The sequence below is a fragment of the Podarcis tiliguerta genome, assembly GCF_965153285.1.
Source record: "Podarcis tiliguerta genome assembly, chromosome: 10".
Taxonomy (NCBI): Eukaryota; Metazoa; Chordata; class Lepidosauria; order Squamata; family Lacertidae; genus Podarcis; species Podarcis tiliguerta.
In genome coordinates this window covers 45,224,022-45,237,246 of record NC_139543.1, presented here as the reverse complement: position 1 = coordinate 45,237,246, position 13,225 = coordinate 45,224,022, and the positions used below count along the sequence as shown (strand labels likewise).

Genomic DNA, 13,225 nt, shown 5'->3' with positions numbered 1-13,225 from the left:
TTAGTTAGAATCTCCATTCTTGTAATTTGAACCCATTGGTTCGGGCCCTACGCCTGCAGCAGCAGCAGAAAACCAGCTTGCTCCTCCTACATGTGACAGCTCTTCAGATATTTGAAGACGGCTCTCATATCACCTCTCATTTTCTTCTCTTCTCCACGCTAAACACATCCAACTCCCTCAACTGTTCCTCAGTCACACAATGTGCTGGAGTTTCGGAAGCTTAACAGAGCTTGCAAAGTGTGGGATGTGATAAGAATATGTGATAATTAAGAACATGATGCCCCTGGGTAAATCTCAGCTTTGCCACAAACTCATTAGGCGGTTTTAGGAAAGCCACCATCTCTTCACCTCAGTCATATTATGGGAATAATAATGGTGACTTATGTTGACGGTTTGGTCTAAAGATTATGGATAATAAGTAATACTGTCAAGTCTTACAGGGTTGTTCTACAGCAGGGTTTAGGTGCCTGTGGCCATGCAGATTTTGTTGGGCTCCAGTTCCTATCAGCCAAACGGTCAAAGACAATGGGAGTTAAAGTGAGCAAGTTCTGCAGAGCCACAGGTCTCTCTCATCCCACTCCATTCTAAAAATCAGTGTCAAGGCCGGCCCAGTCATTAGACGGGGGGAGGCCACTGCCTCAGGTGGAAGAAGCCCCCGAGGTGGCCCTCCTATGGATATCCGACTTGCCCTGCTGTCTCCAACAGTGAGGGAGAAGCGTTGCCTGCATTGGTGCCAATTTCAGCCAAGATTTTGCTGATTTTGGCTGAGATCTCACTGAAATCTCCTGAGATCTTACAACGTGCACAATATCTCACCCAAAATTGCTGCTGCTTCTCCTCCAGCAGTGGAGGTGGCAAGGCAGGCGGTGAAGGTAGTGGTGGCAGGGCAGATGATGTAGGTAGCAGCGACAGGGGCAGCAGGGCAGGACAGCACTTCCTGTTTTGCCTGAAGCATCGAAACGGGACATGCCACCCCAGCACCAAGCTCTGCCCAGAGGTCAACTGCAAATTTGTGTACAGACATGCACAGGCGTGCCATCTATGCCAAGCCCCCCCCGATTTCAGTGAAGGTCCCGGGCCCCCTCCAAGTTCTGTGGCATCCCCGCACACACACCGCAGGCTGTCTGCACAACACATCAGCATGTCCCGTGATGTGTGTGAGTAATGTCAGCACACTGCAGGGCATGTTGATGTCATGTGTGCGCACTCCAGGGTGTGCACACACAGCGTGGTGGTGTCATGTGGCCCCGGGCCCCCTCAATCATGGGGGCAAGATGGACATGAATAAATTCAGCACTGAATCTAATGGATTGAATCTACACACATTAAGCAATATTAAGCAGTTGGTCCCTTACCTTTCTCGCCCTGACCTGGCCACAGTGATCCATGCGACGGTCCCCTCCAGGCTTGATTATTGTAACTCACTCTATGCAGGGCTGCCCTTGAAGCTGACCCAGAAACTCCAGCAGGTGCAGAATGCCGCGGCGAGGCTCCTTACAGGGTCCTTGCCATGGGATCACATTCATCCAGTGCTTTACCAACTGCACTGGCTCCCGGTGGAGTACAGGGTCAGGTTTAAGGTGCTGGTTTTGACCTTTAAAGCCCTATGTGGCCTAGGACCCACGTACCTATGGGACCGCCTCTCCTGGTATGCCCCACGGAGGATCTTAATGGCCACAAATGACAACGTTTTGAAGGTCCTAAGTCACAAGGTGGTTAGATTTTTCTCAACTAGGGCCAGGGCCTTTTCAGTACTGGCCCCGACTTGGTGGAACGCTCTGTCACAAGAGACTAGGGCCCTGTGGGACTTGACATCTTTCTGCAGGGCCTGCAAGACAGAGCTGTTTCGCCTGGCCTTTGGTTTGAACTCAGACTGACTCTTATGTTTCCCTCTCCTTATGGTTTTGATCAATGGGCTACTTTTAAAATGAGGCTGCATTTCCCCCCTATTATGTTTTTACTGTAGTTTTACTGGTGTTAGCCACCCTGAGCCTGGCTCTGGCCAGGGTGGGTGGGGTATAAATAAAAATTTATTATTATTATTATTATTATTATTATTATTATTATTATTTATTTACAGTTGTTGTGAGACATAGGTAGCCTTCTGTCTAGAATTGAGCTTAGAGAGGGTGTCCCGCCCACCCCATTATTTGAGGAGAAGTCAGATTGGCTGGCCATTGTGAGCCCCTCCACAGTGGTGTTCTATTGCAGGTGTATTCTGCATTAGTGATGGATTTATTCTGCTTTAGCTTGCTTTGTGATGCTACCATATTATTGATGTCTGGAGTGCTACCATGGTGTCCCCAGTGCTACCATATTATTGATGTCTGGAGAGGTTCTAAGCACTACAAAACTGGAACTGAAACATACCAGAACATTTGTGGTGTGTTATGGGATCTCAGCAGGTCATTGCAGAGTATGCATTGAATGGAAATGGTATTGTATGACCAGCCCAAATCTTTTGCGGGCACAAGCTGTATTGAAAGCAGGATCACATGCGACTGCTGCAATAGCCTGATGAGCACAAATCATGAATGAGCAAGAAAAAGGATGTTGGGGAGGGGGGCCTGCACCAGTCCATGGGGGGGGGGTGCAAGTCAGTGAAGATAAAAGAGATGGGAGCTTTTAACAAATCAAGCAACAAGCACAATTTTAATTAGATAATCATACGAGGCACTTGGAAAGAACCCCACCCAAAGAATGCATAGCTTGCCAGTGGCTCCTGACTCCCCAAAGCTCACTCAGCTTTCACCCTGGAGGGTGGCAAGAGCTCATTTTACTTATGTTCCTAAATACGGGTTGTATCTGGTTGTAATCATGCTCAGAATAGACCCGCTGAAATTAATGGACACGAATAAGGTAGCTCCATTGATTTCAATGGGTCTACTTTGAGGAGGATTTAGCTGGATACAACCCTGTGTCTGTAGGAAGCCCAGGACCACACCGGATGCAAACCTTTGTTGAAAAGTGCACCAAATGGACTCTTTACTTGCCCAATGTTGCCCTAGTATCAACCTAATCAGAAATAAGGTGCTAATCTCTAAGAAGAAACCAGCAGAAATTAGTCATGGTTAATGGGATTTCAGATAGTCTCAATTAAGGCTGCAAGCAGGGAGCCAACTGGGTGAAAAATGAGGACAGAAAAGAAAGAAAGGCTGGTGAGCAAATTAAACTCAGTATGATTTGTTTCGAAGAAAATGTGGTTAGGATTGTGCTGCATGTTCTGTTTTACAGCTTTCGGTGGGATAACTAATCAAAGTAATGGTTGCTTGTTTCTTTTCTCCCCTTCCCCGTGAAGCGGCCTCAGAAGCTGCAGTCAAGAGTAAAATGGGGAGGAGGGGCTGGTTAACCCATCCGCTATTTGTCTGCTCAAAAAGCATCCACAAGCAGCTTTCCCTCTGGTGGGTAACAAAACTTGGGGTCCCCAGTTCGGAACAGGCAGTTTTGAGCAGGCAAGTGGCGGGGTGTGTGTGTGTTGGGTTTGGAGAATTAAGTGTCCCCTCTTTCTGCTGCTCTTCCACTCCTGATGTCAGCCTCCAAACCAGCTTTTCACTAAAAAGAAAGGTACACACAACTGCCTGTATACCATAGTTTAGCCCATCACATCTAATTTGAGCTGGATTGTGACCTCAGGTGAGTCCTTAAGGGGTTTAGTCATTACTACCATAAACCACATTGATCTGGGATTATGATCTGGGTCATAAAAACTGGAGCACTTCAGTGTGAATTAAGATCCAAAATCTTTAATAGGTATTTGATAAATCTCCCCCAAATCCTGTTATGTCTCACAGTCATAACACAACACATAGATTATACTAATAATCTTATTTGAAATCCCTTCTCAAATTTCTGCAGAATCAACGGATGCTCTCTAACGTATGTCAGCATGCAGATAAAAGTCTGTGGGGAAATCCAGTGAAAGTTTAGTAGTGTTAATTCCATTTGATTTCAGTGGGAGATAATCAATCATGCATTCAATTCCCCTTAAAAAACTTAAATGTGTTTACCATATTTTTTGCTCTGTAAGACTCACTTTTTCCCTCCTAAAAAGTAAGGGGAAATGTGTGTGCGTCTTATGGAGCAAATACAGGCTGTACAGTTATCCCAGAAGCCAAAACAGCAAGAGGGATTGCTGCTTTCACTGCACAGCAATCCCTCTTGCTGTTCTGGCTTCTGAGATTCAGAATATTTTTTTTCTTGTTTTCCTCCTCCAAAAACTAGGTGCATCTTGTGGTCTGGTGCATCTTATAGAGCGAAAAATACGGTAAATTTGGCTCTATGGGCCTGTTATTAAGAGGCTGTTTTAAAAGAAAATCAAACTAGTGTTTCACTTACTTGAATTTTGTTTTTCTGAATTATTCAGTTAAAGAACCCTTCTCAGCATCTCATGAGGAAACTCAGAGCAAAATTTCTAAAATAGCACAATGCCTGCACAAGCTGCTCTGCCTGTGGTTGACTGGGTCAGGCATTGTTCATTGCTTTTCCCCTGAATTATTAGTTGGGAATGGCAATAACCTGACTTGCCAGCTTGCAAAGATCCTGGAATCTTAGAATTGGAAGGTGCCAAAGGATCATGCCCCGAGGCAGAACCATCCACTTTTCAGGCACCCGTTTAGACTGCAATACTGTAAAGAAATTTAATAAATGGTGATGATAAGTTACCTAGGAGTAAGCTCTATTGAAACCAGTGGGACTTTCTTCTAAATAAACATGCATAGAATCACCCTAATACCAGGAGGAGAGCACCTCTAGCATGATTGACATGGGCATGGGCATTCTGCACAATGTGTGCCTGTCAGATTTCTTCTAGACACTCTGCAGACAAATCAATCACATGAACCACCAGGGCTTTCTACCATTAAGGGATCTTGCATGAGAGTGCTGTCTGAAAGGAATGAACTATCAGTGCTGCCTCTTAGTGATTGCCATGGACATATTTTAACTGTTTCACTGTCAAAAACACAGCTCTACAAGACAGCCTATCACACTTGGATCTGAAAGACTGGGGCTCCAAAAGGACTGTTGTAAAAGTGAATGGCAGAAGTGTGTATGCTTGAGTTCAACAGTTTTACATGCTATAGGCATGGTCATTAATAGCAAACAAGCATGGCCTTATCTTGAACTATGAATATACCCATCCATATAGCCCAGCTCACAAGCTGGCCAGGTGGAATCCAAGAGAGAGGTGCATTGCTTAATGCAGCCCGACTGGGACTTACGTGAGCTATGGTTCAAATCATCTAGAGAACAACTGTCTCTGGAAAGGAATGGAAGTCAGCATCTGATGAGCTTCTTAGAAGAGAGAGTGTTCCATTGACTGGGTGTAAGGACCAAGAAGGTTCTCTCTCCAGTAGTTTACTGCCTTATCTCAAATGGTGGTGGTTAGGGTGGGGCACTGAGAAGAGGGCTTTTGAAGATTACCGTTAATTATGAATGTTTGGGCAGGCTATGACTTTACCCAATGACTATACTGTACCAGATCTCACAAATTCTAAAAGGAATTCAGCCTGGAAGTTCAACCAGTGTTTAATTACAGTGGTACCTCAGGTTACGTACGCTACAGGTTACATACGCTTCAGGTTACAGACTCCGTTCACCCAGAAATAGTACCTCGGGTTAAGAACTTTGCTTCAGGATGAGAACAGAAATTGTGCTCTGGCGGCGCGGCGGCAGCAGGAGGCCCCATTAGCTAAAGTGGTGCTTCAGGTTAAGAATAGTTTCAGGTTAAGAACGGACCTCCGTAATGAATTAATTACTTAACCCGAGGTACCACTGCACTTCACCTGAAACTGTTCTTAACCTGAAGCACCACTTTAGCTAATGGGGCCTCCTGCTGCCGCCACGCCGCTGGAGCACAATTTCTGTTCTCATCTTGAAGCAAAGTTCTTAACCCAAGGTACTATTTCTGGGTTAGCGGAGTCTGTAACCTGAAGCATATGTAACCTGAAGCGTATGTAACCCGAAGTACCGCTGTACTAACCATCCAAACTTTGCTTTTTTAAAAACAACACCAACAACAACAGAAACCCTGATGTATAACAGAAAGCAGGGGTACAAACAGTGTCTTGCTAACTCCTTCCAGGATCCAGGACCACAGTAGGCTCTGAACCAGAGATTCAGTCTGGGCACCAGCATTAAAGTCTGGCTAAAGGAGAAAACTGTATGGCTGGTTGCAGATGTACATAAAAAATACAGCAGTGAACCTACTGTAGAAGCGCACACACACAGTTTTCTGTTGGTACACATGCAGCCCCACAAATGTAAACTGTGAAAGCAATAAAAGCATGTGTTTGCCAATGTCCTTGACATGAATTCACTCATCAGAAAGGTGGGATTGGCTTCCACTCCTTTGGGAGTGTGCACTCAGTGGCAAATAACATAACGTGCAAATTGCACCTCTCTGATTAGGAACCCTGATCTCAGCATCAGCTAGTCAAAGCACATCCACAGAGCATGGGAGTTCAAAGCTCTTTCCCTCCCTCTCCCTTTCTCACGCAGCCGTAAAGCAGAAAACATCTCTCTAGGGAAACATCAGCAGTAGCTCTTTGTGTGAGGTTTGCTCTCATCCATCTGTAATCAGGCAGGAGGCAGAAATCTGGGGCAAGGATTCCAAGATGAGTAATAGGAGAATCCTGGGGTGTGGGGGTGTGGGGAAGGCCCTAGGGCCAATATCTTGAATGTACAGGGGTGTGAAATAATATCTAGCTTCATCAAACAGCTTTCGAGATATTGTGATTTTTTTAAAAAAGACAAAATGACCTAGTGGCAGAGCCACCAAGCATTTTACACTGGCCTACTAGTAATACCATGTGCAGTGCAGGAGTTGACACTGGAGTAGAACTATGTCATTGACTTTAATAGAGTTCTTAATAGGAACAGAAGAAAATAATAACTGAATCCATTTCCAAGAATTTATTTTGTTGCCTTTATTAATCTGAGTAACTGGTGGGAATATGGATATCAAGCAATGCGGCATGAAAATAATAAAATTACTGTTTTAAGCAATTAATAACACAGAGACAGGAGTATGCTCCTGGGGAATTAAAGCAATAATTAGTTCAAAGCAAAACTGAATAGGATTTGGATCCCCTAATGCAGTATCAAATTTCATAAACTTCTACTATCAGGTGCTCTAATATGTAACATGCCCCCAGGTTTTTCGTAATATATAGTATTTCAACAGAAGAGAAGAAAACTCTTGTCTCCCGAGAATTAATTAAAATGTGACTAGAAAGAAAATGTGCTCTGATGATAGGGACAGAATGGCTGTGGGGTGTGCGATGATAATCTGACCCAAGCATGTGTCTATTTGGTTTTTTGTTTTATCTCAATATATCTGTTTGTTCATCTGCTTGTATGCACATTTCTGCACATAGCCTATTTCTTTAACAGGTAATGTTTGTGAGCCATCAAAGAGATTGCTTACAGAGAGTACTAGAATGCAACTCACATGCATGTGCTCAGGGCAACAGCCAAGTACAGTGGTGCCTCAGGTTAAGAACTTAATTCGTTCTGGAGGGCCATTCTTAACCTGAAACTGTACTTAACCTGAGGTACCACTTTAGCTAATGGGGCCTCCTGCTGCCGCCACACAATTTGTTCTCATCCTGAAGCAAAGTTCTTAACCCGAGGTACTATTTCTGGGTTAGCGGTGTCTGTAACCAGAAGCGTCTGTAACCCGAGGTACCACTGTATTCATCATCCCCTAATTATATATATGTACATATACATATATATACATATATACATATACAGTCACCCTCCACCCAAGTCCCAAACCTAGACACACACATCTTACCCAGTTAAGGCCAAGTGATTTACCAGAATATACCACAGCTATGATTAAATTACATGAATTATTAAAATGCAATTTAAAAACAACAACCTTATGGGCAGAAGCAGAGGGGAACATGACTGTTCACAAACTAATAGCCTATCCTTACGGGAGAAAGATTGCTCCCATCCACAATTTAGGCAATGGTCTTGCAGGGCGAGGTAATTAAAAATATTGGCAATGTGTGTGATAAAATGTGTGTGTGACACACACACAGAGAGAGGGGGGGGCATGAACAAGGAGATGCAGTAGTAATAATGGAGAGAAACCTGCCTGGGACTGAGGGTATGTGTGCCCATCATCTTCTCTGCAGTATTTACCCTGAAATTAATTTATTATAGCAAGATGAAGTTGCCATCTGTCTTCTTGCTATGCTGGAAGTGGAGCTTCAGTTACTTCCTAGCAGATCTTGGTTTACCTCTTGTGAGTCTCCCCTAACCACTGCTTATGAGTAGGCTTTTAAGTGCCTGATAATATAACTCCTGATTACAGCAAAGGAGGTAAAGATAACGTGTGCATAAGGCAGATGAGAAGCGAAAGGATGGGATAGTAAAGGAGAGGGAGAACCTAAAACGAACTGGCTTACGAAGGGCGGTGCATTTTCATGTTTACCTCTATCTTGTCGATCCTGTCTTTCAGCGACCTGACAGCCTCCTCGAGCTCCTGAATCATGGCCGGCGAGTCCCAGGGCAGGTCGCCCATGGTGTCTTGCCTGGGGACGCCCCAGACGGAGGGGCTATCCTGGAAACTAAGTTCAAGGCCGTTCTCGCACCGGCTCAGCTTGGTGGTCAGCTCCCGGATGGTCTCCTGGTCAATGAGGATCTGGTCTTTCTGCTGCTGCGCCGTCAGCCGCAGCTGCTCGGCCGTGCTCTGGAGGAAGAGCAGCTCTTCGCTGGCGGCGGCCGCCCCGGGGCTGTCCCCCTGCGGGCTCCCCTCCGACGGGCACTCGACGGTCAGCGGGGTGCACAGGAAGCGGCTGAAGAGCTGCTGGTGCTGCTGCGGCCGGGCGCTGGCCAGCAGGTCCAGCAGCGCGTCGTGGGGCCCCGCCGAGAAGCCCCCGTAGGGGCTCTCTCCAGCACCATGGAGAGCGCCCAGCGTCTTGTCCGCCGAGCCCGAGGCGGGCAGCAGGGCCGCGGCCGCGGCGTTGGAGCCATTGTCAGCACCTTGGAGAGCTCCTTTGCCGCCGGCCGCAGGGTAGACGCTCGCGATGATGCAAATGATTGCACCAAGGAAAGCCAGCATCCCTGCGGCCAGGAGCACCACCAGAAACTTCAGGGTGGCAGCTTCGAGGGCGACCCCAGCCAAGAGAAAGCGGCACCCCGAGGGGGGGACCCGGGGGTGGGAGAGAGAAAAGGGGCGGGAGGGGAAAGCGGCACGAGGTGGGGGAGAGAGGAGCCGGGGAGCTGGAGAGAGAGAGAAAGAGGACGGGCTGCTGGAGAAGCCCCGGCTTCCTTCTGCCACCTGAACCAAGGCTGTTGATTATATCTTGATTGGAGAGCGCGAGCGGGGACGTCATCGACTCTTCCTCTCTGGGCCCCTCCGGCAGCTGCCTCGTAACCCTTTCGGCGCCGGGAGGAGCGGAGGAAGGGCGCTGTTGGTGCTGCCTCGAAGAATCACCAGTTCTCTCTCGCTCTCTTTGTCACACACACGCGCACACACGATCCAGCAGGCATGTTTTTTACACTGGGGCGGGGAATGGAGGGAAATAGCAATAGCCCTGGGAGCACTTCTTCTTTTGGGAAAGGGGAATGAAACCGCGGTGCCCGGGATTGTTTCCCGTCGGATTGAGATGTAAAGAGAGCAGCGTAATGACGATCGAGAGCTGGCAGTGAAAGGGCGAGGAGGAAACATGAGAAAGTCACGTTTCCTAGTTGCTCTTTGCCCCTAGCCCTTCTCCAGCGAGAAAGGCTTGGTCCGTATGTGACCCTTTTAGCACTAGCCATACTTTCTGGTTAAGCGAGGCAGAGGTTAGGTTGGAGGGTCTATAATATAATGCTATAGGGACTGCGGGGGCTTTCAGTGCTCCGGTAAAGAGAGCAATCCCAGATTGATTTATTTCTATTTTTGCTAAAGGACCAACAAAATCACATCGGAGCTCCTTAACGATTCTTGAGTGAATATCAGCTTGAATAACCCCTGTGGCACATTCCTTTTTGTCAACTGCATGTCTGTCACCTCTGTGTGAAATAGCTCTTCAGATGCAGTACCGGGGGAAATGCTTCAAGTGTGGATCTTTCTCCATCTCATGCAATTAAGAATGAGTCAAGGAGTTCTCTCACACTTTCCCTTTTGTCTGTGGTGCTTCTTTTCCACACCTTTGCTATCTAATAGTCCTTCTACCTCTCTGGCTGGTATCTGGTTTCTGACGTACTTTAATAAATTTCTATGATCCTTTGTTATATACTTCCTCACCTGTTTTGCTTAACTTGTTGTAAATTTATGTTCGGTTTATCAGGATTAACATGTTTTAAAATTCTCCATTTTGGACATGGTTGCCATTTTTAAAAAGTTCAGTGCTTCAATTTAATTACAGTGGCATCCTTTTAGATGTGTTCTGAAATTTCTTCTAATTTGCGGAATATGTTTTATTTGAAATCTTACTTCCTAAACAGATCTTACCTTTCAGTGCTCTTCTAAATAGTTGATTCATTTGCTAGAACTTTGTAATTGAATATGAATGCACTGTGTTTTTTTATAATTGTAAAATTATTATTATTTATGAAAGCAGAAAATCTTATATGACCACATGGCCTTCTAATATGCTTCAGTAATACAAAAACAGGGGACAAGAAAAGAATAAATGAAAACAGGATTCAGGACCATCATTTGCTGCATGTCTAAATAATTAATTGTAAAATGCAGTATGACAAAACATGTTAGCATCATTATAACTCTGGCAAGGTTTCTAGTTGTGTGCTTTCTGTATGAACTCTACTATTCCAAAATATCACATTTCTGTTAATACTTTTTGTGCAATAATAATGCTTTGTCATGACCGGCTCACACCTTCAAAATTGCCAGCAACATAGCATTTTTGTCTGGATTTTCAGCAGTTTTGAATTTCTGGATTTTTAAAAGCAGTTTTGCATTATCGTATCTGTTGCCTGCCCTAATCAGAGTTCCCCAGGAGCTTCAGGATGCTTACAATAGACCCTTTGCACGTTATAGCATTAAAACAAGAATAGTATTTTGTCTTGACTGATCCAAGACACAACTGTTTGTTATTTAGAAATTGTTTCTTTAGCATGACCTGAGTTTACATCTACCTAGTCTTCTGGCAGTTAAAAATCGCTTATTACATTCTTTGCTTTTGCTCCCTTCCTGATTTTTTAGTATCTGCAACTCAGCTTTCACCATTATTATGAACTTTCACCAATAACAGTTCCTAGCACTATTTTGCTTTCTTCCTCTCTCCCCCACCCGCCCCTCTCTCCATTCCTCTGTGGGACTTCTGTATGTAGTGGCCAAGACCCAATGAAACCTCCAACAACTTTTGCCTGCCTATGGGGCTGTGGATTTTTGTGACTACTAAGACCCAGCATGGGTTCTCAAAAACAAGTCACGCCAGATGAATTTCATTTCTTTTATTAATAGAGTTACAAGCTTGATAGATCAGGGGAGTGTTGTGAACACAGTAGAAATCTGCACTAGATTGCTGATTATTTTTTTTAAAGCAAACTGATGTGAAAATGCAGAGGACCATAGTTAAGATTAAGAAAATGAGAAAACAACATGGACATATTTGCACATCTCTAGTTGGAGCTAAGGAGGTTGATGAGGTACTGTTGAGTATTGCAGACAATAGCAGAGAATCAAGATGCTTTGTCTATGCTTTGTCCCAGGTGCCTGGGAGCAATGATTAAGACTAAAAAGCTAGAAGAAATGATGCCAGGAAAAAGCAGCTGTACAGGAACTGAAGAAAGCCACAGTAGATGCCCACAGTGGAAGCTGATTATTGTAAATACTGGAGAGGATCAGTTATTTTAAATGGTGGCTTAAATAACCATGAAATAGTAAGCTAGTTGCTTTGATCAGCAGCAGGCTGGTGGCAGAGGTGTGGGAAAAACACTCCATTGATTCCTCTACCCCATGTATTCTGCAAAAAGGAAGAAGGCAGAATTAGGCTCCTGTAACTGACAGGCCCCTCTTTGGAAGTATTGCAGAAGTCTGCCAGCTATTGAGGCAAAAGCAGACTGGGAGGTCTATCGGCCAGAGTTAAGTATCGTGCCCATTATAAGCAATTGGGATGGTGGAGTGAAAGTGAATTACTGGCAGCTGGCTTGATTGGATAAGCCAGGGGTAGGCAACCTAAGGCCCGGGGGCCGGATGGGTCCCAATCGCCTTCTCAATCCAGCCCACGGATGGTCTGGGAATCAGCGTGTTTTTACATGAGTAGAATGTGTGCTTTTATTTAAAATGCAACTCTGGGTTATTTGTGGGCATAGGAATTCATTCATTCCCCCCCCAAAAAAATATAGTCCGGCCCACCACATGGTCTGAGGGACGGTGGACTGGCCCATGGTTGAGAAAGGTTGCTGACCCATGAGATAAGCTTTCCTGGTCTGGCAAAACAAGCAAATGAAACAAAAAAACAAAGACTTGTTCAAGGCCTCAGATCTACAGATTGGATCAAAGCATGACTCGCTTTGGGGGTTCTGGACTTGGCACAAGCTAGGGAAGCTCAGTTGCCAACACTGGCTACAAGTGCTTAGGTTACAGTTGGCATACCAACTGAATGGAGAGGTCTGGCCTTCCCTTGGTTATCAGTGCATTGATGACATTTTGGCAAGACTACTACAGCACATTTGACCTAGGGTTGCCTTTGAAGATGGTTCAGAAATTTGAGCTGCTGCAAACTGCAGCCACCCAAATACTAGGGAAGCCAATTCATGTGATACCTATGTTGCACCAGCTTCACTGGATGAGTCGTTAAAAGTTAAAGCCTGAAACTGTCTGGGTTTGAGTTACTTAAAAGACCACCTTCACCCAGACCAGCCTGCTCACATGTTGAGTTCTACATTGGATACACTTCTCACTCTGAGAATAATTAGGTTGGTTGGCATGAGAGGACCCTTTTCTGCAACAGCCCCACGCTTTTTCAGTTGGGCTCCATCCCCCATTAGGAAAGTCCTCAAGACCCATTAGGAAAGTCCTCAAGACCCATTTCTTTTTGCTGTCTCTTCCGAGGGAGTCTGGGTTGCAATTATGTATTGGATTTTAGCATTTGTGTGGGTGGGTGTCTGTTTTATTATTGTTGCTGGCATTTATTAATTATTTGGTGCTTGTGCTTGCATTGTATTCTGGAAGCTAATGTAGAGCATGCCTGTAGAGATATGATGGCTTTTAGAATTAGGGCTGCAATCCTAAACACATTGGCTAGAGAGAACTCAG

General features: G+C 45.2%; 1 protein-coding gene across 2 annotated transcripts in view; it reads right to left on the bottom strand.

Moving 5' to 3' along the window:
• Positions 1–9,412, bottom strand: part of NPTXR (neuronal pentraxin receptor) — a 30,120-nt gene extending 20,708 nt beyond the window's left edge. The window contains exon 1 of one of the 2 annotated variants that reach the window (XM_083401153.1): positions 8,447–9,412. In XM_083401153.1, coding sequence (XP_083257279.1) covers positions 8,447–9,076 — 630 coding nt within the window. In that variant the 5' untranslated portion in view covers positions 9,077–9,412. The remainder of the gene's footprint in view (positions 1–8,446) is intronic. The other variant, XM_083401152.1, reaches the window with a different exon arrangement.
• Between the last annotated feature and the right edge of the window lie 3,813 nt (positions 9,413–13,225).